Source organism: Thunnus maccoyii, chromosome 4, assembly GCF_910596095.1.
Source record: "Thunnus maccoyii chromosome 4, fThuMac1.1, whole genome shotgun sequence".
Classification (NCBI taxonomy): Eukaryota; Metazoa; Chordata; class Actinopteri; order Scombriformes; family Scombridae; genus Thunnus; species Thunnus maccoyii.
The window spans coordinates 29,363,755-29,388,534 of NC_056536.1; the positions used below are offsets into that span (position 1 = coordinate 29,363,755).

General features: G+C 42.1%; 1 protein-coding gene across 1 annotated transcript; it reads left to right on the forward strand.

Moving 5' to 3' along the window:
* The first annotated feature begins 393 nt into the window (after window positions 1-393).
* On the forward strand, window positions 394-22,311 carry LOC121895198 (monocarboxylate transporter 1-like). Its single transcript, XM_042408145.1, has 5 exons — window positions 394-570; window positions 12,296-12,619; window positions 19,893-20,036; window positions 20,133-20,933; window positions 21,216-22,311. Exons 2-5 carry the CDS (start codon window positions 12,403-12,405, stop codon window positions 21,503-21,505), a joined length of 1,452 nt encoding a protein of 483 aa, XP_042264079.1. The 5' UTR covers window positions 394-570; window positions 12,296-12,402; the 3' UTR covers window positions 21,506-22,311.
* The last annotated feature ends 2,469 nt before the right edge of the window (window positions 22,312-24,780 follow it).

Sequence of the window (24,780 nt, forward strand, 5' to 3'; positions counted from 1 at the left end):
TATTTTCTCTTCTTCTTTTCCTCCCTGATTCCGTTTTCTTCTATTATTAATGTTCTCACTATAAAATACATACATATTGTAAGAATGCTATAAGTATGAACGTCATCATATGTACGCAAACGTAACGCAAAATGCACTTTTGCAATAAAGTATTTATAAAAATAAAGAATTTGGATTTGTGAATATAGAATCTGGTCAAAATAGTAAGCGAATCAATCAAACAGACATACTAACAACCCAATAACATGTTTTTAAAGTAGTTTATAACATTGACCACCCTCCGCGTGCCTCACCCTGTCTATACCATTCGCACGTGCGTTTCATCAGATTCCACCACTTCCACACAGAGCGAGCGAGAGAGAGAGGGGGCCCCTTTTACGCATGCGCGCTGAGCTAGTGTCATCATCACCATCCCAGAAGTTGACCAGTCTGGTACCCTGCGCTGCTGTATCAACGTGTATCCATCGTCAGGAGCGACGACTCCCCGGGAGACACACAAACGCACATATACGTCGAACCGTTAAGCCTCCTTCCCGGACACTGGATACCGGACACCGCTGAACAACCACGGTGAGTAGAGCGAGCGTACGGCGGAATAAACTAACCGTCCCGGCGCGTTGTGCCCGAGACACAATGAGGCTGCTGATGAATCAAACGGCTCCTTTTTTTGTTTTCTGTTTAACGTTTCAACTTGTGCTTGAGTGAATGAAACCGGCGGCTAATTTCGGTTAGTGGTAAATTAGCTTAAGCTCCGTTTTTCTCCGTTTCGGCTGCCGTTATTATATCCCCCTCTTCATACGACAAGGTGCACATGATTCATATAACCGGGTTTTATAACTACCCACGTAGTTTCATTCAGTGTGGCGTGATGCTGCTGGCGCTATTTCTTTCTTTTTCTTTTTTTTACACTCCCATGTGAAGTGAGTGAGGCTGCCGTGTGCTGTCGGACGGTCTGTCGCTCCGGGTCTCTCGGTGCCGTCGGCGCGGAGCCAAAACCTCCCGTTAATAGACACAGAGGAGGGGGACGTGATCTTCAGCTATAGCCGTGATTCTTACCCGGTGCAGCGATGCATTTGACCGCGGCCTAATATGTCATCTATTCTGTATAGAGCTGAATGAGTCTAGTGGTGGAAAGTACATTTACTCAAATACTGAACGTAAGTACAGTTTTGAGGTACTTGTGCTTTACTTCAGTGTTTCCACGTTATGCAGCTTGCTACTCCACCACATGTCAGACGGAAATATTGTACTGTATACTACATTTATTTGACAGCTTTAGTTACTTTTCAGATGAAGATTTGACGCAATGGATATTATAACAAGCTTTTAAAATACAACACATTGTTAAAGATGAAACCAGTGTGTAGTCGGGGTCACATTTCACATGTCTATGAGTTGTTAACAGCTCCACCAATCAGTGATTTTTCCCTCCAAACCTCTCACATGCTTTCATTTTGATAAATGTTCATATGATCTGATATTTCCCCAAAAATCAAAGATTAGAAAAAGTCCAAAAACTGAAAACAGATTTGTGTATCAGAACTTCTTTCCTCTCCCATTAATCACCTCACGACCCCTCAGATTTATCTGGTGACCTTTTGAAGGGGCCTGACCCCTAGTTTGGGAACCACTGGACTAAACTATCTAACTGTATGTAAAGTAGTTGAAACTAGCTCCACCTGCAGCAGCTACAACAGTAACATGCTGCTCTAACACTGATGCTTCACTATTAATATCTAATGATGTCATATATAATAATATATCAGTCAGAGGGACCAAACCACTACTTTAATACTTTAAGCACATTTTGCTGCTGATATTTATGTACTTTTACTCAAGTAAGACTTTCCATGCAGGACTTTTACTTGTAATGAAGTGTTTCAACTTTGCTGTATTGGTGCTTTTTACTTGAGTCAAGGACCTGAATACTTCTTCCAGCACTGAGTCTCACATGCTGGCTCTCTGAGGGTCAGCAGTCAGTGGAAAGATCACACGACAGCCACACGCGCTGCTGCCCCTGCTTGTCCCAATTGTCCCAAAACAGCCAGAGCTGCTTGTTGTCTATTAATAAGTGTCTAACCAGACGGTATTCTCTAACCGTGGTGCGGAATGTGCTGTGTCGTTTTCCATTTGGGTTGGCTGGTCTCAAACAACCACCCTGCTGAAGTTTCCTTTGCTAAACGCACGCAGGAGCTCCGAGGGTGTTGTCCTCTGACCTCTGACCTCCCTGCAGGACAAACAGTCGAATATTTCCCTCAGGGGGTCAGTAGAACATCAAACATTACAGTTGGCAGAGCAGTTGAAGCTATGTGCTGCATTCCTTTACAGCTGCAACGATTAGTAGCAACCTAAAATGTCTTGTTTTATCCTGACCAACCTAAAGATATTCAGTTTATGATCACAGGAGACTAAAGAAACCAGAAAATATTCACATTAAAGAAGCTGGAACCAGAGAAATTTGACAGTTTTTCTTAAACAACTCAAAACAATAAACTGATTAAAAAATAGTTGGGGATTAATTTCTGTCTATGGACTGTCTGTCTCCTTCAAAGCCTCCACAGCCACATGTTACATCTTCTGTGTTGACATTTTTTTTAAGGAAAAAAATTCCAAACATTTGCTGGTTGCAGCTTCTCAAATGTCAGGATCCAACAAAACAAGGCGTTCGAAGAAGTCAGATTGGGCTCTAAGAAATTAGAACGGCCATTTTTCATTATCATCAATGATATCAACAATATCAACGTCAGTTGCAGCCCTACTTCGGAGTTACCTACCTGCAGTTGCATTCCTCCTCATTTGGTGGCTGCTAATTGGTGCTAATGTGCTAGCTAATGTGGTCCCCACATCAAGCTAGTATGTACCAGACCAGTCTGTCCCAACTGTTACATCAACCCTCCATCTATTATATTGATATGGTGATATGCGACTAGATATCGTCTTATATTTTGGATGTTGTAATATCATGATATGGTATAAGTGTTGTCTTTTCCTGGTCTTAAAGGCTGTGTTACAGTTAAGTGATGTCATTTTCTGAACTCACCAGACTGTTCTAGCTGGTGTATTATTCACCTACTTAGTCGTTATATCCACGTTAATCATCATGATATTTGACTTTGTCCGTATCGCTCAGCCCTACCTCTGTCAGACTGAGACGGCAAACAATACATTTACATTTTACATTTGGCGGATGCTTTTATCAAAAGGGACGTACAAATGCAGCGAGACAAGACATTTACATTTTACAATTAGTGAACGCTTTTATCAAAAGGAAGCGAGGCAAGACAATGAAGCGTTAGAGGACAATGACTCTGAAAGAGCCGTGGTACAAACTCTCAAGCAGCTGACCAGGTACAAGTGCAGTATATAAAGTAAGAAACAACAAGAAGTAGACATGTGCATGAGAGATACCTTAAGCAACAAGTGCTGAAAAGGTCAAGCATTGAGGTGTTCACGGAAGACGATCCCCCAACTGTAGAAGTAACTGAGCTTTACTGAGATTAGTAATTGTGATGTAATTACTGGATTTCACTACTCATTACCAGGAAAAGTAATCACATAACTGTAATGTGTCACAAAGTAATCACCCAACACCAGTGATGAGTCAGCGTCGAGACCTTTACGTTTCATGCGTTGCAGTGATCCAGGCCCTAAATGTATTATATAATAGTGTTTTTTCTTGCTTCACTGTGCTCTGTGCAACTCTCCAGCCGCATATTTCTGCTCTCATGAAGCCCTCATCTCATTCCTGGTGCTTCTCCAAAACTAACCTGTCCTTTCTGTTTTCATATTACCAATTTGTTCTGGCTCTCATGCTAGGCTGAAGGCAGGAGAAAAAAAAATGTTCTCAGAATTTCCGAATCGTGCAACCTTTGTTATGTGTAATCTTTATTGTTGTCATTGAAGAAGATATGAGCCATGAAAAGACACAAGTGTACCTTAACTAATGCTGACTAGGTGCTTTCCTTTGCTACGAGTGTTTGGCTGGTATCCATAGTGAATGTGGAAACTCTGCTATCTGGAATTCATAATCAGATATCTTAACTTTATTATTTAAGAATTAACAATCGAGCTGAGAGGCGGTTTGGAGATAGATTTCAGCAAACGCTTCAGAAAAATGCCGTGAATAAACGAAGGAATGTCGGTTTGAGCCTGAGGTTTAGGAAAGGGACAACGAATGTGGAGATATGTCAGTGCTCTATGTTGTTGTGCTTTTTTTTTTTTTTTTTTCAACCATGTATGTGTGAAAGGAAGCGTGGTAATGATTAAGAGGGAAAAACCACAAGTAGAACCAGATGTGGAGCCAAGCGGTGTCCGAATTAACTTTTGGATTCACCTGCCAAGGAGACCGATAGATGGAAAAAAAGAAATCTACCGGCACCAGCAAAAATAATAAAAAGCCTTTTTTTTGTCACAAATAGATTTTTTATTGAGATAAGAAGCCATGTGGGTAGATTTTCCGTTTGGTGAAACTAGGAGACGGGTCAGCGGATGGTGTCGACCTCTTCAGTTTCGCGGCACTGTTCAGACGCACGTTGAAAACAAATACGTCGCTCTTGTCAACACTGTATAAACTGAACAAACATGAGTAATTTCCTCCGAGCCGTCATGACAGATATTTTATTACATGACTATTTTGGTACAAACATTTACGCAGCAGTGTGGCAGATAGCCTCATGAGGTTTACTCACCAAACGGAAAAATCTACATCGGCCGGGAGTTAATTTCAGACTCTGGAGGGTAAACTTGTGTCTCAAGTTGTTAGTCTCCAGAATTCATTAACTTATAAGCTTTTTGCCGGCCATAATTCATCATTTTACTGTGTTTGAAATGGGTTTTTTGAATAGGAAAGAGTCCTCAAACCATTATCTGACAGAGTGGCTGCAGAGTAAACACCTGTTGTATGAAGTGGGAGGGGCTGCTTTACACATTTGTGTGTGTGTGTGTGTGTGTGTGAAGGGATTACCTGAATACGAGTGACCTCTTTCTGCAACCACATTTCCGTTGTAGATCATTGCCCTGACGAATCACATTTGTTTTTCTCTCTACATGCACACTCGCACATGAGTCCCTCACACGGCCACATGGCAAAAACATATAAATATCTGCAGCTGAAGGGTCCCGAGCAGGTTACTTCATATATGTGTGTGTGTGTGTGTACAAGTGGACATGTGGCGAGTACATGTGACCCGCATGTGAACACATTCGCAGCGCCTCTCAGATTTACAGACGTGTGTGAGAAAGGGATACATGGAGCGGCATTAACATAAGTTCATGCCAGGGAGGTTTAAGAGGTCAGTGCTAATCTGGTTTTTATTACACAGCCATTTAGCTGCAGACAACAAATGTTTTAATGCTTTGTAATTGGACTTAAGGGATGTCAGTGGCCTTATTCGAGGTATTAAACCCCAACAGAAGCTAAGTGAACGAGCAAAACAAGGAGTTATGTCATAGTAGTCGATTATTCCTCGTGTCTTTTGTTTCCTGGTGTGTGTGTTTTTAGAGAGCCGAAGTGTAACCGGAACCTCCGGGAAGTAAGAAAACCTCCGTTTAAAATCCAGCTGACGGTTGTAACTACGCTAATAATTAAAAATCCAGGCTTGGAGCAGAGCCTTTCTCAACATCAGGTGGGTTTCCATTCACTGTTTTTCAATTTGTGCCTAAAAAACAAAAAACATGTGAGTGGAAATGCCGGATATTTGGAAAAAAAAAAGTCTTTACGCTTGGACGAGGTGGAAAAGTTGATGTATGTATAACTGACACAGAGCTGTGATCAAAACACCTCCAAAAGTAAGAAGTTGTGATGATAGATGTTAGATTTTCTGAAATTTCGGTTAAAATTTGCGCTACATTTGGATAAAAACCCGACTAGTGTGGCTCAGTTCATATGTTTAGATAAGAACAGCAGCTTTTTGAAAACTCTTTATTCAATATTTATTTTTACTTTTTAACAAAACAACATTTCCCATAAACCTTAGAAGTTTGCGGGTTTAAAGGTCACGGCTCAATGGAGGAGGCGGGTTCATGAGAGAGTTGAGCTTGTAGACAACAGAGATTACAACTAGAAGAAATGAAGAAGAAAGTGTTGGGAAGTTTTATGGATATGGCTACGGGTGAAAAGTCAAGTCGGAGGTCAGAAATTTCCAAGTTGATAATTCCAAATTCTGAGCTCACGACGCCAAACGCAAACATGGCCGATCGTGAGAAACTTTTCATGGCAGGCAGCGTATGAATATTTGCAACGTCTAGTCGTTTTGACATCGCTCCACATCGATAATTAATCTGAATTTTATTTGCAGTGTTTCTGGCCTTACTACTCAACATTCACAGTGTTGACCTCTATGCTCGGTTCTGTGGAAGTTACCATACCGAGTGACGTCAGAGCGTCTGTTTCTCGGCAAATTTCTGGTGCATGAAGTTTCCCAGTAAGAGCTCCAGCTTCCAGAGCCGTCCCATCATACTTTTTCAAGTAGGAGGCTGGAAATTTCCCATGTTGTCTGGAATGCAGCATCAAGTACCCCCATTTACTGTTTTTTTGTGGAGTTTGTAGTTTTTTTTTTCCTGTGCTCACAAAGTAGTTGTTGTTTAATTTTTTTTTAAAATCACAAAGCTGGAGTTGTCTGGGAAATACGGAGCGCAGGAACCCCAGGAACACACAGATGAAAAGAAAAACGCTGAATGAGAGACTGCATTGAGTTACAGAAAGCTAATGGAACATGAGTCTAGACTGACGTGCTGACTTCAGCTCCCTATTAGAGTTCAAGTTTTGGGAAATAAAGACTTTTCACAGAGTCACGATGACTCTGAAAATTACAGTCACTTAGTCATTCATGGAAGAAATGAAAAGCCTGTTTATCTGCCTTCCTTCCTTCTGTTTACTCTCCTCACAAGTTCTCACTGTCATCAGCATCCTGTCTTTCTTATCGCACTAATTCGGGAAGACGAGGCATCTTAAATCTTTACTGTAACAATAGATCTCTATTTTAGTACAGTATAAACTCGCTCTTTTTTATTTTGTCCTTATATAATCTACTGTTTCAGCCGATGAAGCTATTTGTCGTTTAAGTGATTTCAGGTAACTCCAGTCCGTCTACACACTTTGGTAAAGGGAGCGTTTGTTACTGCAGAATGAATGGCCTCATTGATAACTCCTTCAGGAGTTGTCCTGCTTTACCGGCGCCCACACACACACACACAATCACACACACACACACACACACACACACACATCAGACCATGGTCACTTTTGGGGACGTTACATAGACTTATATTCATTTCATGGAGACACACCCTAACCCTAACCTTAACCACTGACCCAAAAATCAACCTTTTCCCAATTGGGGACAAGCCGTCCCCAATTAACTGGTCCGAAATTTGTCCCCAAAAGTATGCTATGACAGACTTACACACACACACACACACACTTCTAGCTAAGGTCCAGCACACAGCGGGGACCTCAGAGGGAGATAGCAACATAAATCCAGTCCCTCTGGTGAAGCCTGCTTCCCATTCAGACCAGGCCACAGACCACATATCACATTCCTCCTGCCTCTTTTTTCATCTCAACGACTCATGTGGTTCTGTCCCCACCAAACTCACAAAGACTTTCTAACCCATGCATGCTGCAGGGTGCCAGTCGTACATAATAGTTAGATTTAAGACCACAGTTTGGTTAAAAACTAAAAAAAAAAAAAACTCACCTCACCTGTTGAGTGGGTAAGTTGTCGTTTATCTTGTCCTGTGAAATTCATAACCTGGAAAAAAATATCTGGTCACTACTTACTACCAGCTCCTCATCACTATTGAGAGTAATCGAGAGGAGGCAATCATTTCTATTTTCATATCGGCCGATCGTGCTCACTCGAGTTGGCAGATAGGTGCGAAATATCGCAGCGTCATGTTCCGTTTAACGTTATTGTCTTATTATCGCAATCCAATCATATCCATAATGTTAACTACTCGCAAAGCAACGTTCGGGTGAGCAGGGAGATGCGGAGTGTCAGATCCATGGAAAAGAGACAAAACTGGAAAAGAAACATCTCTAAATGCACAGTATGATCTAGTAGATTCTAGAGATTATTTATGTATTTTAATTCTGGTAGTAAGTTAGTTAAAGTCGCCTTAATATCAGCGCAGGAAAAACCAAACCAACTGTCGATATATACGATCCCATCGCCAATCGGCACAAGTCTGATTGAGAAGGCTGGTTTGTCCGTGTCAGATGGACCTTTAGATGACCTTTATGACCAAGGTCATCAGTCCCTAACAACCATGCAGGTTGGTCAGATGGAGCTAAAAGATGGGTGTAAGGAAGCTAGAAACAGGAAATTGCATCCACTTCTGAGTTTTAGATGGTTCCTTATTTGGTAAATGTTGAACTGATCGTATGAGGTCATTCAGTAAAGTAGGAATAAGTTAAGAAATATGCTGCTAATGAGGTATTTGGTTGCACTAATCTTCAGTTGATTGGCTAATCGCTCTAATTAACTTTCCAGACGGGACAGAATGACAGTCTTCCTGATCTGGTGGTACACATTCAGGCTCACCAACACTTTAAAAACTCAACAACTACAAAAAAAAGGAAAGAAACGCCTTTTTATATGTGTGTTCACATGTTTTTTCCTCATATGACCTTAAGAGAGATGCATGATAAGACCGCAGATATCAGTTGTGAGGTTTCGTTAGTTAAACAACAAATTGCTTGAGTAATAAACTTGAATATTGCGGTGTCATCCAGCTTCCTATTTGATTTCTGTCTTCCTGTTTCTGGTACAGCAATGTCATTTTTACTGATTATTTGTCTTGAGCCCTTTTTTCAGATAATTCAGGCAGAACTTCTTGTAGTGTTTGTCCGCAGTCACATTTCCTGTTCCTCTCTGCTAGAGAACTCAAATGTGTAAAGTATATTTTGCATATACGTGAACGCAGCCTCGTCCCGAGTGTCTCATGTTCAAAGTAAAGGAGAACTGGCTGCAGAGTTACTCCTGCAGTCATCACATTCCTCCTGAATACAGGAAGACCGTGCAGCGAGCACCGAGGTCAGGACCCGTTAGCACACATGCACAGGTCAACACTTTGGGACTTGTTTTTTTTTTTATCTGTTAGACGTACTCCGAGGTCGCTTTTTCTTACTACGTCTGATCTCGAATTCGCAGTCGCAGTGGAACAGATCAAAGTTTCAGCGGCAGTGACAGCGCGAGAGAGTAATGGTCGAGTGTTTGTACAAGCATTTGTGAGAGTATGCGTGGCTGTGTGTTAGTGAGGTCATTGGAGGAAGGGCTATGTGTGCAAAAAGCTCTGTGAGGAACATGAGAGGGCCAGAAAGTCTTTGCCAGTCTTAGTCTTTGGCCTTCGGATGACCCGTAGCTACACGGACTGTCTTCAGAGGCCCTAATGAATTAAAGGTCCGGCAGCTACTATGACATTTAGTTGGATATCCAGGTTTTAGAGAAGCTTAAACAGAATAATAAAGATTTCCCATCTGACATAAAACTCTTTTCTCTTCTATGTCTGCACTGGTTTCTGGACTGGATCAGTGTTGAGTGACTGTTGGAAGTGTTAAATCTCTTAGCTTACAGACCTTGGACAGTCTCCATTTTTTTTCCCTGCTGAATAAATACAGATGTACACCTCACACCAATGCTGTGAGTCTGAGCTCACATTGGCCGCACAGGAACCGATTAAATCAGATCACATTGAGGTCTGTGTCAACCAGCTGTTGGGTTGCTTATGTGTCGTAACTGACACCTTTTAGAAGAAACAAGCACGGAGGAAGTGGAACCGCCTGCGCTCTTGTGCTCATTTTTTTGGGTGCGCTGACTGTTTAGTTTCTGACGTCATGCGTTTTGACTGTTTGTTGGTGCTAAGTGCTACACACGACTGAATTTGTTGACTTTAGTCAGAGGCTTCTGACCCGGATTACTGGGAAAACACGACCTAACCAACATAGCAGCCATGTCTGCAACTGAATAAGTGATCCTAAGTGAAAAGAAGGAAGACTAACTTTGTTTGTTTTTTAAATGGAAAAGGATGTTTTGGAGTTATGATTAAAAACAAGCAGAAACATCCTGTAATACACATATTTAGTAATAAAACACTGTCAGGATTGGCTGCTCTAAAATGAGGCTTTTTTCTGGTTGTTTTTCTGGGTTGAGGCCACAAATTCTAGTGATTCATGTCTTTCTTTTCCCATGTTGCATCAACCTTTATAGAGCGAAATCTACAGTAAATGAAGAAACAAACCTCGCACAGTTCATCATAACTCAGTCTACAGTGTTTCGTTGTGGGGGGGTCGGGGTCTGTGGAGGAGTAGCAGCTTGTACGCAGATAAAACTGGACGCTGTCTGGATACATCTGCTCCTTTTCCAGGAATGTTCTCATTGCACAAATGTGTTGTAATCATTGACTGTATACAAAGATGGACGACATGACAAGTTCCCCAAAAAGCGAAGCCAAAACATCTCCATCGTCCCCCTGCCGGCCGGCTGGCTGCAGTACAGGTCGTTAATCGCTCCTCCTGTCATGAACCAAACTAAACAATCACAGCACATGTCAAATACATATTTCCCAAAGATGATAAGTTGATTAGACGTTTTAGTCATTTTTTTAGTAAGAATGTCAAACATTTAGTGGTTGCAGCTTCTCAGATGTGAGAATCTGAAGCTTTTCTGTGTCGTACATGATCGAAAATGGAATATATTTGGATTTTGGATGCTTGATCTGACAAAATAAGACATTGTTGCCTGCACATCTTGAGCTGTGCAGACATTTTACTCCGTTTTCTGATGTTTTATAGACAAAACGATGTTGAAACAGACAAAAATCTGCAGATTATAACTGTTAGTTGTGGCCCTGTTGTGTTAAACAGTAATTTAACTCATTCTTAATAGCAAAGATATAACTTATGGCTGCAGTTTAAAGTTCACAAGTTGTTTTTCACAGCGGACTGGAATGAACCACCTGGACGGCAGGAAATAACTGAATGGTCAGCATTAACAGTGAATCATCAAACATGCAAAACAACCTGATGTTATGATACATCAGAGGAGAACTCCAGTTCAAATCTCGTGTACTCTCATGCAAGTGTTTATATATTTAGCATGTGTATCAAGTGCTTTTTTAAATTAATTATTAATGTTGGTCTTTATAGCGAAGACACTTGAAAGAAAAGAAGGAGCAGACGGATGTGAAAGCCGCACGTGACGACCGTCAGCACTCTGCGGACACGCTGTGAGACCAGTTAACCAGTCACTGCAGAAGGCTGACAGTGTAATGATTGGTGCAGCGAGGTTGTTTACAGCATGATCGAGACTAAACGCCATGTAGGGAAGCGTGACGCCCGGCTGTTCATTAGTTACTACAAGAATAGCTGAACCCTCTCTCAGTATCTTGGGACTTTTTGTTTGTACAAACATCCAGTTTTTTTTTTTTCATCTTGTTGTCTACAGAGTTCAGGTTTGCTCAAAAAAAAATAACACCACCACACAGATTTAGTGTGAAGTTCCTGTGTGGTTGCTTTTTGTAGAGTCCATTTAAGGTAAATGACCCAAACAGCAGCAGAGTTGATGTCAGAGGAGACCATAAATAACTGTTATGTGTGGCCTAAATGGAAAAAAGAGGTTAAATAGATGCATTCATTGAGGAAGGAGTTTTTGGCAGCTGTAAATGTATGTCACTGAAATATCAAATGCTGCAGTTGCTTCAGCATTATAATATTTTGGTCGTCAGCTGTTTTTGGAAGAGGAGGCTGTGAGATGAAGCCGAGCCGGCCGGCGGTGCGTCACAGCTCCTCGGGCTCAGTCACTTTTCTAGTTAAAAGTCCTCTGGGCCCTTTGTGTTATTTTTACATGCAGTTTGCTTCTTTTTTTTTTTAAGTAAGAGTGTTGCCAGGGAGGGACTGCTCAAACTCCCTTTACCAAATTTCAATGAAACATAATCTCTGTGTAATTAGAGACACTCTTCTTAGATAAGCGGATACAGTCAACACTAGTATAACGTTACGCTGCACAGTTCGTGTGAGGTTGCGCTTTTATTTTAGATGAGAAATGATGGTGGTGATGAAAGCCTCGGTTTCACACCGACATCCCGACGGTCTAATCGTTTGGTCTGTAGGATAAACACACGGACTTGTCTACTGCCGGTGTGTGTTGGCATGTGGCTCCTCCACCGCTCTCCTCCTGTCCTCCTGCTCTCCTTACTCATCAATCTTTTCCTATATATTTGAGCGTCCAGCTGACAGCAAATGTTAGTATTTTTGATGAGTCATGATGAGTTTTACAACCTCTCCTTCTCTCCACAGGTGTTTTGAATCCTGCTCCCAGTTCGTCCGGCCTCCTCGAAATCCTCCGAGGCCCATCCAGCGGTGTGACTCCTTCGTCTCCTTCTTCCTCCTCTCCGTGAGCAGACATGCCTGCAGCGGTGGGTGGGCCCGTGGGGTACACCCCTCCAGAGGGCGGCTGGGGCTGGGCGGTGGTGGCCGGCGCCTTCATCTCCATCGGCTTCTCCTACGCCTTCCCCAAATCCATCACCGTCTTCTTCAAAGACATCGAGGCCATCTTCGATGCCACGCCGAGTCAGGTGTCCTGGATCTCTTCCATCATGCTGGCCGTCATGTATGGAGGAGGTGAGCGTCTTGTGTTTATTCCTACAGTACCAGGCAAAAGTTGGGACAGTTTCTTAACACAAAACCCAAAAGATAATCAGTTTTCTGTCATGTAATGCAAAGAAAAGCAGCTTATCAACACTCTGAGAAGCTGGAACTAGTGGATATTCTGCATTTTTTGCTTGACAAACGACTTAAACAAATAATCGCTTATCAAAACAGCTGCAGAATATGTTTCTATCAGCTCTAATTAGCTTTACATCTGGACTCTGAACATTTCCCTCCCATTCTGTCTTTGCAAAACTGCTCAAGCTCTATCAAGTTGCACGAGCACAAAGTGAACAGTGAGCAGTTTGTGCCTCCCTTATCTTGAAATCTTCAACAGTCAAAAGAGTGTCTGAGACAAGTCTTTGAAAAACCCCAAAATACTGCAGCTTGACATCATAAGCAACATTCAGTACACTCCTTATAAGTGGCAGACTCTCAGTCTCCTCAACATGCATCAAACCAGCAGACGGACACTGTCATGTTACTCTTGCACTCAACAGAAAAAAAAAAGTTTCTGCACAAACGTTGACACCAAAATAAACTCAAGAGGCTGTGCAGCTTGTGGTGTTTGTGGTTTATTCTGCAGTTCTCTATAAACAGCAGGAGATAGAGTTACCACATAAAGAAGGGGGTTTCAACTCTGCATGTAGAGCGATGCCACTCTGCCCTTTCTCCAATTGTTGCTCACGTCGGGGCCGGTGTAGTGTTTCCTTGACGTGAAGGAGTAATCTGGAAAGTCTTGACGGTGAATGGAAAAGCAGCTCAGGAGGAGGGCGTGTTGATGTTTACGGCCGTTTGACTCGTTGTATCTTTAGACTGTTTCTTTTGTCAGAGCTGGAGTGTGAGCGTCTTGAGGTGCTACCTCTTTGTCTTTCACACTTCACTGAAGCAAAACAAAAATAAACGCAAGCCTTTTTTTTTTTCTTTCTTCCTCCTCTTGCACTATCAGTCCTTACAGCTTCAATGAGGCTCACTACTGCAGGGAGAGTAGCAGACAATAAGAGAAACTCATACTTACATTAGGAGCGCTTGCAAGCAAGATATGAAAACAAGCACATATTTGTTCTACGGTAATCCATCTAAAGCCGCCCGAGAAAAATGTGCAAAATAACGAGAAGAAGCAAAGGCAAAGTGGATTCTCATGGATGTGGAGTAAACACACAGACCGTCTGAGCTCCATATGGGCCTAAGAGTCTGGAGTTGGTCTGCACACCGAGGCCTTTGCAAACTTCTTCTTTTAATTTCTGCCTGACTAAACACAGGAAGTGCCTTGTTTCCTCACACCAGTTAAAAGGAAAAACGTATTTAGTGTTTGCATATGTAAACGATGTACATGTTTATTTGCATATAGAGAGAGGAAGTGAGATCCGATCACAAGCGGTCACTCGCGTCCTGAAGACACCTTCGGATGATAAGAGATTTGCTCGTCGCTCACGGCGAGGTTACCATCACACTCTCTACCTCCCCTGCTCGCATGTCACTCACAGCTGGTATCTCATCGGTTGCGCCTCAAAAGGTCAGCGGCAACCGAGGTCAAAGTTGAAATGATTTGAAGTTGGTCAACGGCACAGCCAGCGCAGAGCAGAGTTTCACCACAGATCATGTGTGAACTGACGCCCTTAGAGCTGTCTGCTTGTGTTAATGCCAGGTGTGAATGAGACCAAATTAGGATTCATTAGAAGAAGAGAGAGGTAACAGGAGCGCTGCTGGTGTCCCTGGTGTACTGGTGCTCATGGAAGGGAATAATATCCAAAAAGAGCAGAAGAATTAAGACCAAGAACTGGCATAAAAAATCCAGATCCTGGTGCTCAAGGTAGAAAAATAAAAGGCCTTTACTTCAATGAGATAGAGTCATTAAAAAAACACACCAACATGTGTCGGCTTGCTCCTTCCTCAGGGTGCGGACACACAAACAGGATTAAGGATTCATTAGGATTCATCTTCAGGGGAACATGAATGTTTGTACAAAGTTTCATGATGATCCATCCAAGAGTTTTTTTTTTTTAGATATTACAAGTCTGGACAAAAAGTTTAATTTACCGACTGACATCTGCCTCCGTACACAAAATATAGAGGAAAACACACAATCAGCTGGTTCTTAGTACTTAGTGGACTTAGTGAACTCTTTCATTAGCACCGAAGCAACAGCAGCATTTACATGTTAAGGCAGGATTTGAAGAGAACGACTCCAGTTTCAGGTTTGGTTTCAGATCAAGTTTCTCCTTTTCTGTCTCAGGACACAAAGCGAGCTCTTTCCTCATTTACAGACTCTTACTTTTCTCCCACAACGTTTATTCAACCAGCACATCGACTCCTTTTCTTTCTCTTTATTCTCCAAAGTTCAATTTTACCATATCTAAAAATGGTATCTGTTCCTTCCACTTACTCATCCGAGCCTCCTCTCAAGAGCATACGTGCCAGCCTGCAGTCTTATTCAGTAGGTTTTTTCGGAGAGAGAGGGAACTGCTGAGGCAAGAACAGAGGGGAGGAGTGACATTGCATAACAGGAGCCAGATGTTGGAATAGCAGATTTTTTTTTTTTTTTTTCCTCCTTTTGTCTCCGATTTCACAATTCACCAGATTGCCGAGGCTGCCTGTGTGGTTTCCCATTCGGTGATGTCAGTTTGTCTGTTGCGTTTACTACAGTCAAGAGCAGTCTGGGATTGTTGTTGGCCAAACTGGGACATAAATTACCACAAATGGTGTTTCCTCATTTGGTTTTACCGCTTCAGGGGGCAGAGAAGGGGTTGTACCATTTATTCACTGACAAATAGACTAAAACTGTACACACACTGCGTTGCTATGTTCACAGCTATGCCGCTAACTTCATACTTTCTGCTCCGGTCGCCAGCTTCACTGTCACACACACACACTCTCTCTCTCTCTCTCTCTCTCTCTCTCTCTCTCTCTCTCTCTCCCTGTCTGTGGCTGTCTTGGCGTTTTACTTGTGAAGCTTTTATTGCGCTTACTGTAACACATAAATAAACAGTTTTTTTTCCCCCCAGGAGGGCGGCCCTTCTAAGGCAGTGGTAGGGGAAACGCTGAAGAGTATTACTCACAGGCTGGTCCTACACGCTGCAGCGCACGTACACACACCTCTCTCACCCAAAAGTTAGAAAAAAAGAAAAACCCCAAACCCTATTCACCTATTCATCCATTGACGTTCGATGATGCCAGTAACAGATGACTAACAGTGTGAATTAGTAAGAAGTGTGCAGGATGCCGTTCGCAGAGGAAAAGGAAGCGGAAAATATGTAAAGTGAGATTGTCTTTTAAGTTTTTCTCTTCTTATCTGTTTTTTAGTTTCAAGGCATGAAATAAACAAGATAAAAAGGTCACATCAATTACAATCAATTACAGCTGCTAGTATAGCCAACGCTAACAAACAACACTGTAAATAAGATGCACTATAGACGTAAAAGGAGCAGAAAAGACGTCAAGTTGGCAGGATGGTCACACAAAACCATACAACACTCATCAGTTCTCTTCTCTAGATAGAAGAACCTAATTAAGTCAGTCGACACAAAATGAATATAAGCAATTTATTGTTTTTTTAAGCAAAAATGCCAAAAAAATCCCTGTTTTAACGTCTCAAATGGGACGATGATACACTTTTCTTTATCATACATGAAACTGAATATCTTTGGGTTGTTGATGAGACAAAACAAGACATGTGAAGGCGTCACCTTTGACTCTGGGTTCAGTATTTTATAGACATTAATAGGTTAACTGAGAAAAATAATCCTTAGATTAATAGATAATGAAAATAATCATTAACTGCAGCCTAATGCTGACGTATAGAGATACCAGAAGGGAACTGAATGACTCAGGTAACAGTTAAATTAAGCAAGTAAAGTTAAATTACGAATAAAAGAACACAAATAGCCCCATATCTTGGTAAATTTATTCGTAAAGCTTCTTATTGCGTACCTATTATCCAAGACAAGAACTGCTAATAGCTAACTTAGCTTAAATATAAGTTGAAGCCCACAACGTAACTCACTGTATTCATGGCAAAGTTACACTTTCTGCTTTCATCCCTTAAAGCTGAGAGCATATTTATCCACCTTGTAGTAGAGGTAAAACAAAGTAGTGATAAAGAGTGATAAAACCCATTTTTATTAACGTTTTGGGAGTTGCACTTCCTGTGTTTTTTGGACTTTTATTTTGTTCTTTGTCTGATTTTGGACGTCATCCCTATTCCCACAGAATCTGATGGCTGAGGTAATACTTTTTCTGTTGGCTGCAAACTATCAGAACAGTTGCAGATTTAATTTCCGTCGATCGACAGAGCCAAGCTAGCCGTTTCCCACTGTTTCCAGTCTTTTGTGCTAAGCTAAACCAACAGTCTCTTGGCTGCAGCTTTACAAACATGAGACTAACATCAATCTTCTCCTCCAACTCTCTGCAAGATGGCAAAATAATCATATTTTTCTAAAATGTTGAAATGCTCCTTAAAAGGGCTTCAGTCTGAATAAAAGGATGGGGGAAGGGGGGGTGTCGTTCTGTGAGAGAAATGTAATACATTCTCTCAATTACTGTTGGGGCAAATCCAATCAGCTGTTTCAGCGCTAGAGATGCCTCCTGTCATATCATTCCTCTTCTGGTCTATTTTTTTACCCCGTTAGGACTGACTCATCACCAGCTGCTCTCTCTCTCTCTCTCTCTCTTACGCCTCAGATGGTCACTAAAACTTCACATTTTTATGAAAGCGTTTGCTCCGTAATGAAGTTTTGGGTTAGTAGGATTGTTTTTTTTTTTGTAGGAAAACCTTGATCAGGAACTATAAGAAGCAGAAATGTCACCGCTAAAATTAGACAAAAGAAAAAGCTTGTCACAGCTGAGTTCACCCCCCCCCCCCCCTCCGACACGCTCACATGCTTTTGCCGGTGTAAAGCTGAGGACAGGTCTTTTCTTTCCCTCTCCTCCTTGTTGTTCTTTCTTTCACAGTGAGCAAACGATGGATGGAGGGATGGAGGGAGGAAGGGAGGGAGGGGAAGGGGAAGGGGGGGGGAGAACAAATCGTTTATATAATATCTCCGAGAACACTACTCACTGCCCTCTTTGTGTTTTGCCAGACAGCAACAAAGACTGTCACTGCTGATTTGTTTATGTGTGCATGAGTGTTGAGTGGATGCAGATTCATTCCTGTCCTAGTAGAGGTTCACTTGTGTTCTTTACTGTGAAGCTGCAACGAGTCTCGAATCACCTCTTTTATCTCTCGTTCGACTGCGACACTGAAACCCACCGTGACAGGTTTGGTCAGACCCTAAGTGACACACGCAACACTGAATCTAGAGCTGTGCCCCAGTTCTGTACTACAAAACAACAGTACATAATCTCCACTGCAAGAAAACAGGAAATAATGCAATATGTGTGCTATGGTTTCATAAATTCAAGTTCATTTTGCTTCCTGAGATGTTCCCGGAGCTGTTTCACCACCGTTCGCTGATTAATTTTGCACCCATGTGCAACGGTGTACAAGGCTTTTTAGTGTGCATACCAACTGAGTATATTTAAGAGCACTCCAACAATAACGCTCTGCACTCCTACAATATTTTCCCGACTCATGATGGACAAAAAAGGTTCAGTTCAGCTCTGAAACAGGAGGTTTAATAGCTCCTGTCTCTTTAAGGCCCTCTCTGTTCTGATTGGACAACGGCTACGTAAACAAACATTAAAAGTAGGAAAACGTCAACTTCTCAAATATATCTGTACATGACGGAGCCCAGAACAACCTTAAGACTACAGAAGAGACGGCTGTTTGTGGACATGTGTGAACAATCTGACATCATCACAAGGAGGAAGTAGAGACGACTTTGCAGATCGAAGCGTTCAGAGCAGGCTGAAGCTCTGGCGTTTGAATTTCGGGGAGCATTTTTACATACGTTAACCTCAAGTTCTGAAACTTTGACCATGTTTAATATAGACATCCAACATTATAACAGCACATTAATAACAGAAACTCATAAAAAGCATAATATGTCCCTTTAAATTACTAATCACATATGCAGAAGTACTCCACAAGACTTAAATGTGTAAAATTCTTGGGGGGTTTTGTTGTTGTTGTTGTTGTTGTTGTTTAGTTTTGCCACTTTTCCACTGCGAGCACATTACTTACACCAACCCTGACGTAGAGTGAGTGTGTAGTATGGATTTGGGACTCAGCTGAAGTGCCAGAGAGGCATTTATCGAGTGAATGCTCGTGCGTCCAGAGCGCCCCCGGCCTCTATGGTCAGCTGCCAGAAATCAAGGTCAAAGCCACCATGGTCTGTGTGAAGGGCTGGTTGTCTTGCTGAGAGTTACCCCCCCCCCAGAGGATCATTCATATATTTAAAAATGTATTATTTTTGTGTATCTACTATCTTTGTTTTCCCGACTGTCAAACATAATATTCGGCCAGAGGAAGAGTCGTATCGCTCTTTCCGTCTCTGTCGTTGACTTTCAGGCCTTTTCATGCACACAGAGCTATAGATTCAGCAGGCCTTTTACTTTGTATTCATAGCCAGCAGAGCCAGCGTCAGCCCGGACCCATGTGAAGGCCCATTCACAGGGAGCTCGGCACGCAAAGCTGATAGGCGTGGAATGATTTCTCCTCTGTTCTCTGCCGCCTTACAGTTTATCTCTCGGTGTACATTACTATCACTCTGACGTAATGTACTTTGCACCGCCTGGCTCTGTCCTTCTCGCCCTTTCGTTCCCCCCTCCCCTTCCCTTCTCCTCCTCTCCTCTCCTTTCTTCTCTCTCTCTTTTCCCTCCTCTTCCTCCCTTCTTCCTTTATGTAGCATCCATCCTACTGGCAGAGCTGTTACACAATCAGTCATTGTTCCTCTTTTTTATTTTTGACATCGTAGCGCCACCTGTTGGTGAGCAGTAGAAATGGTGAGCTGATGTATTGAGTCTTAGATTAGATTTATAAATAGAAACTTTTTGTCATTATCAGTTAATCTACAGGGATTTTTTTATTATTATTAATCAATTAATTGTACAATAAAATGACAGTAAAGTGTGAAAAGTTCCTCTTGTTTTGTCCAAACTGAAGATGTTTAATTTACTAGAAGACAAAGACAAACAACAAATCCTCCCATAATCTATAAAATATAAGATTGTGGAGGATGCCCATCATTCAGCTCTACATGTCGCATTAACAACTATTTCAGGATTCAACACTGCTGTTCTCTAACTCGCTATATCTACATGATATAATTAATTCTCCTTTTCGTCCCACGTGTGTCATTCTCCGCAGGTCCGATCAGCAGCATCCTCGTGAACAAATTCGGCAGTCGACCGATCATCATCCTCGGTGGCTGTCTGGCGGGGTCGGGGCTGATCGCAGCCTCCTTTTGCAACACTGTGGAGCAGCTCTACTTCTTCATAGGAGTAGTGGGAGGTGAGTGTTAAATATATCCTATTGAACGGCGTTTAACGAGCATCATTTCTTTTTCTCGTCTAACTTTTCTTTTCTGTTTCTCTTTTCTGCCTCCAGGTTTGGGACTGGCGTTCAACTTGAATCCCGCCCTCACTATGATCGGTAAATATTTCTACAAGCGCCGGCCCATCGCTAACGGCATAGCTATGGCGGGCAGCCCGGTCTTCCTGTCCACTCTGGCTCCTATTAACTCCTGGCTGTACGACGAGTTCGGATGGAGAGGCAGCTTCCTCATCCTCGGAGGGCTTCTGCTCAACTGCTGCGTGGCCGGATCCCTCATGAGGCCCATCGGACCCAAAGCTCCACCTCCCAAGCCCGAGTCAGAGGTAGCCGAGGCTAAAGCGGGGCAGCCTAAGAAGACGGTCATGCAGACCATCAACTCCTTCATCGACCTGACGCTGTTCAAACACCGCGGCTTCCTGCTGTACCTCATGGGCAACGTCGTCATGTTCTTCGGCCTCTTCTCTCCGCTCGTCTTCCTCTCCAATTACGCCAAGAGCAAAGACATCAGCAAGGAAAAGGCCGCCTTCCTGCTGTCGGTGCTGGCGTTCGTCGACATGGTCGCCCGGCCCTCCATGGGCCTGCTGGCCAACACCAACTGGGTCCGGCCCAGAGTGCAGTACTTCTTCGCCGCCGCCGTCCTCTACAACGGAGTGTGTCACGTTCTGGCGCCGCTGTCGGTCGATTACACCGGATTCGTGATCTACGCCCTTTTCTTCGGTTTCGCGTTCGGCTGGCTGAGCGCGGTGCTGTTCGAGACGCTGATGGACCTGGTGGGGGCGCAGAGGTTCTCCTCAGCTGTGGGTCTAGTCACTATAGTGGAGTGTGGACCGGTGCTGCTGGGACCACCGCTCACAAGTAAGACATCCAGCATGCATTGCGGGAAAAGGGAGGGGTGGTGGGATAGTGTTACATGGTGAGGTAGCCGACGAACATGTATGTCATGTGATTCACATGTGATAGTGTACATTCTCAATCCAATATCTTCTATTACATCACTGTTAAAAGGCTCCTTTAACTTGTAACTCTCATTAATTTATGTTATAAATCACTTTCAATAAGTGCCAGATAAATAATCTTAGTTATTATTATTTGAATATTGAAATCTGACTTGTCTTTCTTTCTCGTGTCCGTTTGCAGGTACTTTCTTTAACTACTACAAGTCATACGACTACACGTACATCTGCTGCGGCATCATCCTCATCGTCTCCAGCGTCTTCCTCTTCGTGGGAATGGGCATCAACTACAGACTGTTGGCGCGAGAGAAAAAAGAGGAGGAGAGAAGAGAGCGGGCGGAAGCCAAGGATGAGCAGAAAGCAATGCTGGCGCCCGCCTCGCCCTCGAAATCGGTCGAGGACGGCGAGGAGAACAACGTACAGGCCGGCGTCACGCTGGACGACGTCGCCAAGATGGACGAGGACACGGTGTAGAGAAAGAAAAAAAAAATCCAAACGACGGGACTTGAGAAGGACGCACACACACTGCATCACACGCTTCACAGAAAAACACACTTTATAGAGAGAGAGAGAGAGAGATAATACTTCATACCCTCGTACACAACCCTGAAGCCATAGAGACAAAAACAAATACTTTTATCTTTTAAAAAAAAACTGAAGACCAGCTGCCGTGACGCGCTCGTCACACGCAGCGTTTCACCGCTTTCAGACCTCTGGTTTTTTGGTATTTGACGTGCCTTTGGTAAACTCAAGTCCTCCCAGTGTAAGAGAATAATCGAGTAACTTAATGAGGACTCTACTCTCAGGGTCTTGAGCTGCCGTAAAGGTTCACACACACACACACACACACACACACACACACACACACACACACACACACACACACACACAGATTTTGTTACAGTAGCTTCTTAGAGATACTGTACGTTTTCCCTTCACACACACTTGCATCGCTTCACTCCTCAAGGGCTGGACATACATTAAAAGGGACTAATACGTTAGTATTAGTGTAGGTACAGTTTATCTGTATATCTGTGGCGTGTTCACGTGTTAGTTTAAAGTGGGAAAATTTCCAGGTTTAATTTTTTTTTAATCACAAGAAGAATTTGGGAGAAAAAGAAATCTGGAAGCACGCAGGAGGAAGAAGTGTTTTAATGTTGGCAGCAGTTTTTAAAATGTAACTATATCTAAACATAGATATAGAATAAAAATAGTTTAAAGGGGTCATATCATGCACATTTCCAGGTCTGTATTTATATTCTGGGGCTTTACTGGAATATCTTTTCAAGATTTACAGTTAAAAAAAAACTCCTTATTTATCTTATAGTGGCCCTTTATGCAGCCCCTCGGTTCAGCCTCCGTCTGAAACAAGCCGTTTTAGGCTCTGTTGTGATTGGCTGGCCGACCTCTCGCCAGCTACGACAACAAACCGTGAAACGAAAACATAGCAGTAGGATTTCACTACTTTTTTCCACACGTCAACTTCTCAGACACTTCCGCACATGTAATCCGATCCGAGTCGACAACACCAAACAACACCGTTTAACAACCTTAGCGAGCGAAGCTACGAAACAGACGACACGCACAAACGAGATGACATCAGATTGTCAGCGAGGTAGAAAAAAAACGTCACAAACGAAGCGTTCAGAGCAGGTTGAAGCCCTGTTTTTTTGGACTTTCAGGGAGCATTTCTACACGTTAACCTCAAGTTTTTGGAACGTCGACCACGTTTAACGTTAGATATCCGACACCGTAACAGTATATAAATTTAAAAAAAAACAAACACAAAAAGCACAATATGGCCCCTTTAAAAGACATAGGAAAGTTGGATAAACTAACGTAGGAATCTTTTGCAGCGGGCTGGGTGGTTGAATGTTACAGTCGTGTTAACGGTGTGCTTGTACATAAACGTGTGTGCACTTTGTGTGTCATTTTTTGTTGTTATCATTCACCCTCCAACCAGAGCAGCTCATCAAACACTGATGTACTGACTAAAAGACACATCTGAACAAAAACAAAAACAGAAAAAAAAAACACACAGACGGTCTGTTGTGCAACTCACAGTATTAAAATTGACACCACACACACGCACACACATGTGCTGGTTTGTGGGGAAACAACAAGCTGCGGTTGCACCAGAAACATGTGTGTTTTACTGGTTGGTTGTGTGTGCGCATGTGTTGCTTTGATCAGCCTGGCTGTGGTGCCAAAATAGGGGAGAGAAAAAAAAAAAAACTTGCACATGATCCTAATTTTTTTTTTTTAAAAACTTTGGATTATAGAAGTCTCAGCACCCTAGTGTGTTTTTTAAAGAAAAACATTTTAGTTTTAGTTTACAGTTATATCAACAAACCTTTTGTGATTTAAAATCTTATTTTAGTTCACTGTATGACAATCTGACTACAAGTAATCTTTTTAACGGATTTTGATGTGTTTGGATGAAAGGAAGTGTGTGCGTGTGTGTGTGTGTGTGTGTGTGTGTGTGTGTGTGAGAGTCTGAACTGTAGCCAGGTTTCATCATTTCATCTGTTGTTTTGTTTTTTTTTCAATTTCAGCCTCTGCAGTATCAACATGTGCAGAACTCTGTGTCATATCAGATTCACTGTTTCAAATCGATCAATCGCAGATATTCAGTGGTTAATTATTGGTTGATCAATGACTGGGAGGAGTGGGAGGCGGGGGGGTTTTACTGCTGATGTTTGTGGGAGAAAGTCCAGTTTTTTTTACCAGCAGCAGAGGACAGTTGATGATGATGATGTCGGCCCTCTTCGGCTTGAATAAGCTCCTTATTTTTTCTTCATCGGGGGGAAAATAAATGGAGGTTTTAAACAATTCACTTTTTAACTTAAAGTATTTGCTTGATGGGAAAAATGTTGAAGCTTTTAAAAAAAAAAGATGATTGTTGTAACTGAAACATTTTGAAAAACATAAAATATTTAACAGTTTTGAAGGAAGGCTCACGTTTTTTACCTCTTTTTTTTTTTTTTTTTTTTTTTTTAAACCACAGACTTTTTTCCAGACTGTGATCATTTCTTGAAGTGGTAAATAATGTGTGTCCTTAGTTGTATAAAAAAATACTTTAAAGGATAAGCCTGGTTGTTCTATATTGTATTATTGTCAACAAATCCCAATGATGAATTGATCCAACCAACAAGTATTTCCTGTCTATCCAAAGTCTGATTTCCTTCGGACGACTTTTGTTGATTTTTTGTCCAAAAAACTTAAAAACAAACACATAAATGAGCCTCGTTGTTACGCTGGGTGACACGTTCCTTCATCACCACCAACACACACGCACTGTGTTTTCAGTTAGAGCTGCAACCATTAGTCAATTAATCGATCAGAAAATCAGAAAATGAATCGGCAATTATTTTGATAATCAAATAATCGTCTTAGTTTGTTTTTTAAAAGCAAAAATAGCAAATATTTGCTGGTTAAAGCTTCTCAAATGTGAGAATTTGATGCTTTTTTTTGTCATAAATGAGAGTAAACTTAATATCTTTAAGTTTGGGACTCATTTTTCAATGTTTATTAACATTTTATTGACAAAATATTAACCGATGAATCAAAAAAAACTAACAGTTAAGATGAATCAATAGTGAGAATAATGGTTAGTTGCAGCCTTGTTTATTTTGAGTCGATCCCACTCACACTGTTGTGCTGCTGTAATGTATTTATACTCAGTAATGTGTATTTACGCGGGGCAGAAAATAGTCCCCAACAAACGTACTAACTGCTCCTGTTGGAGT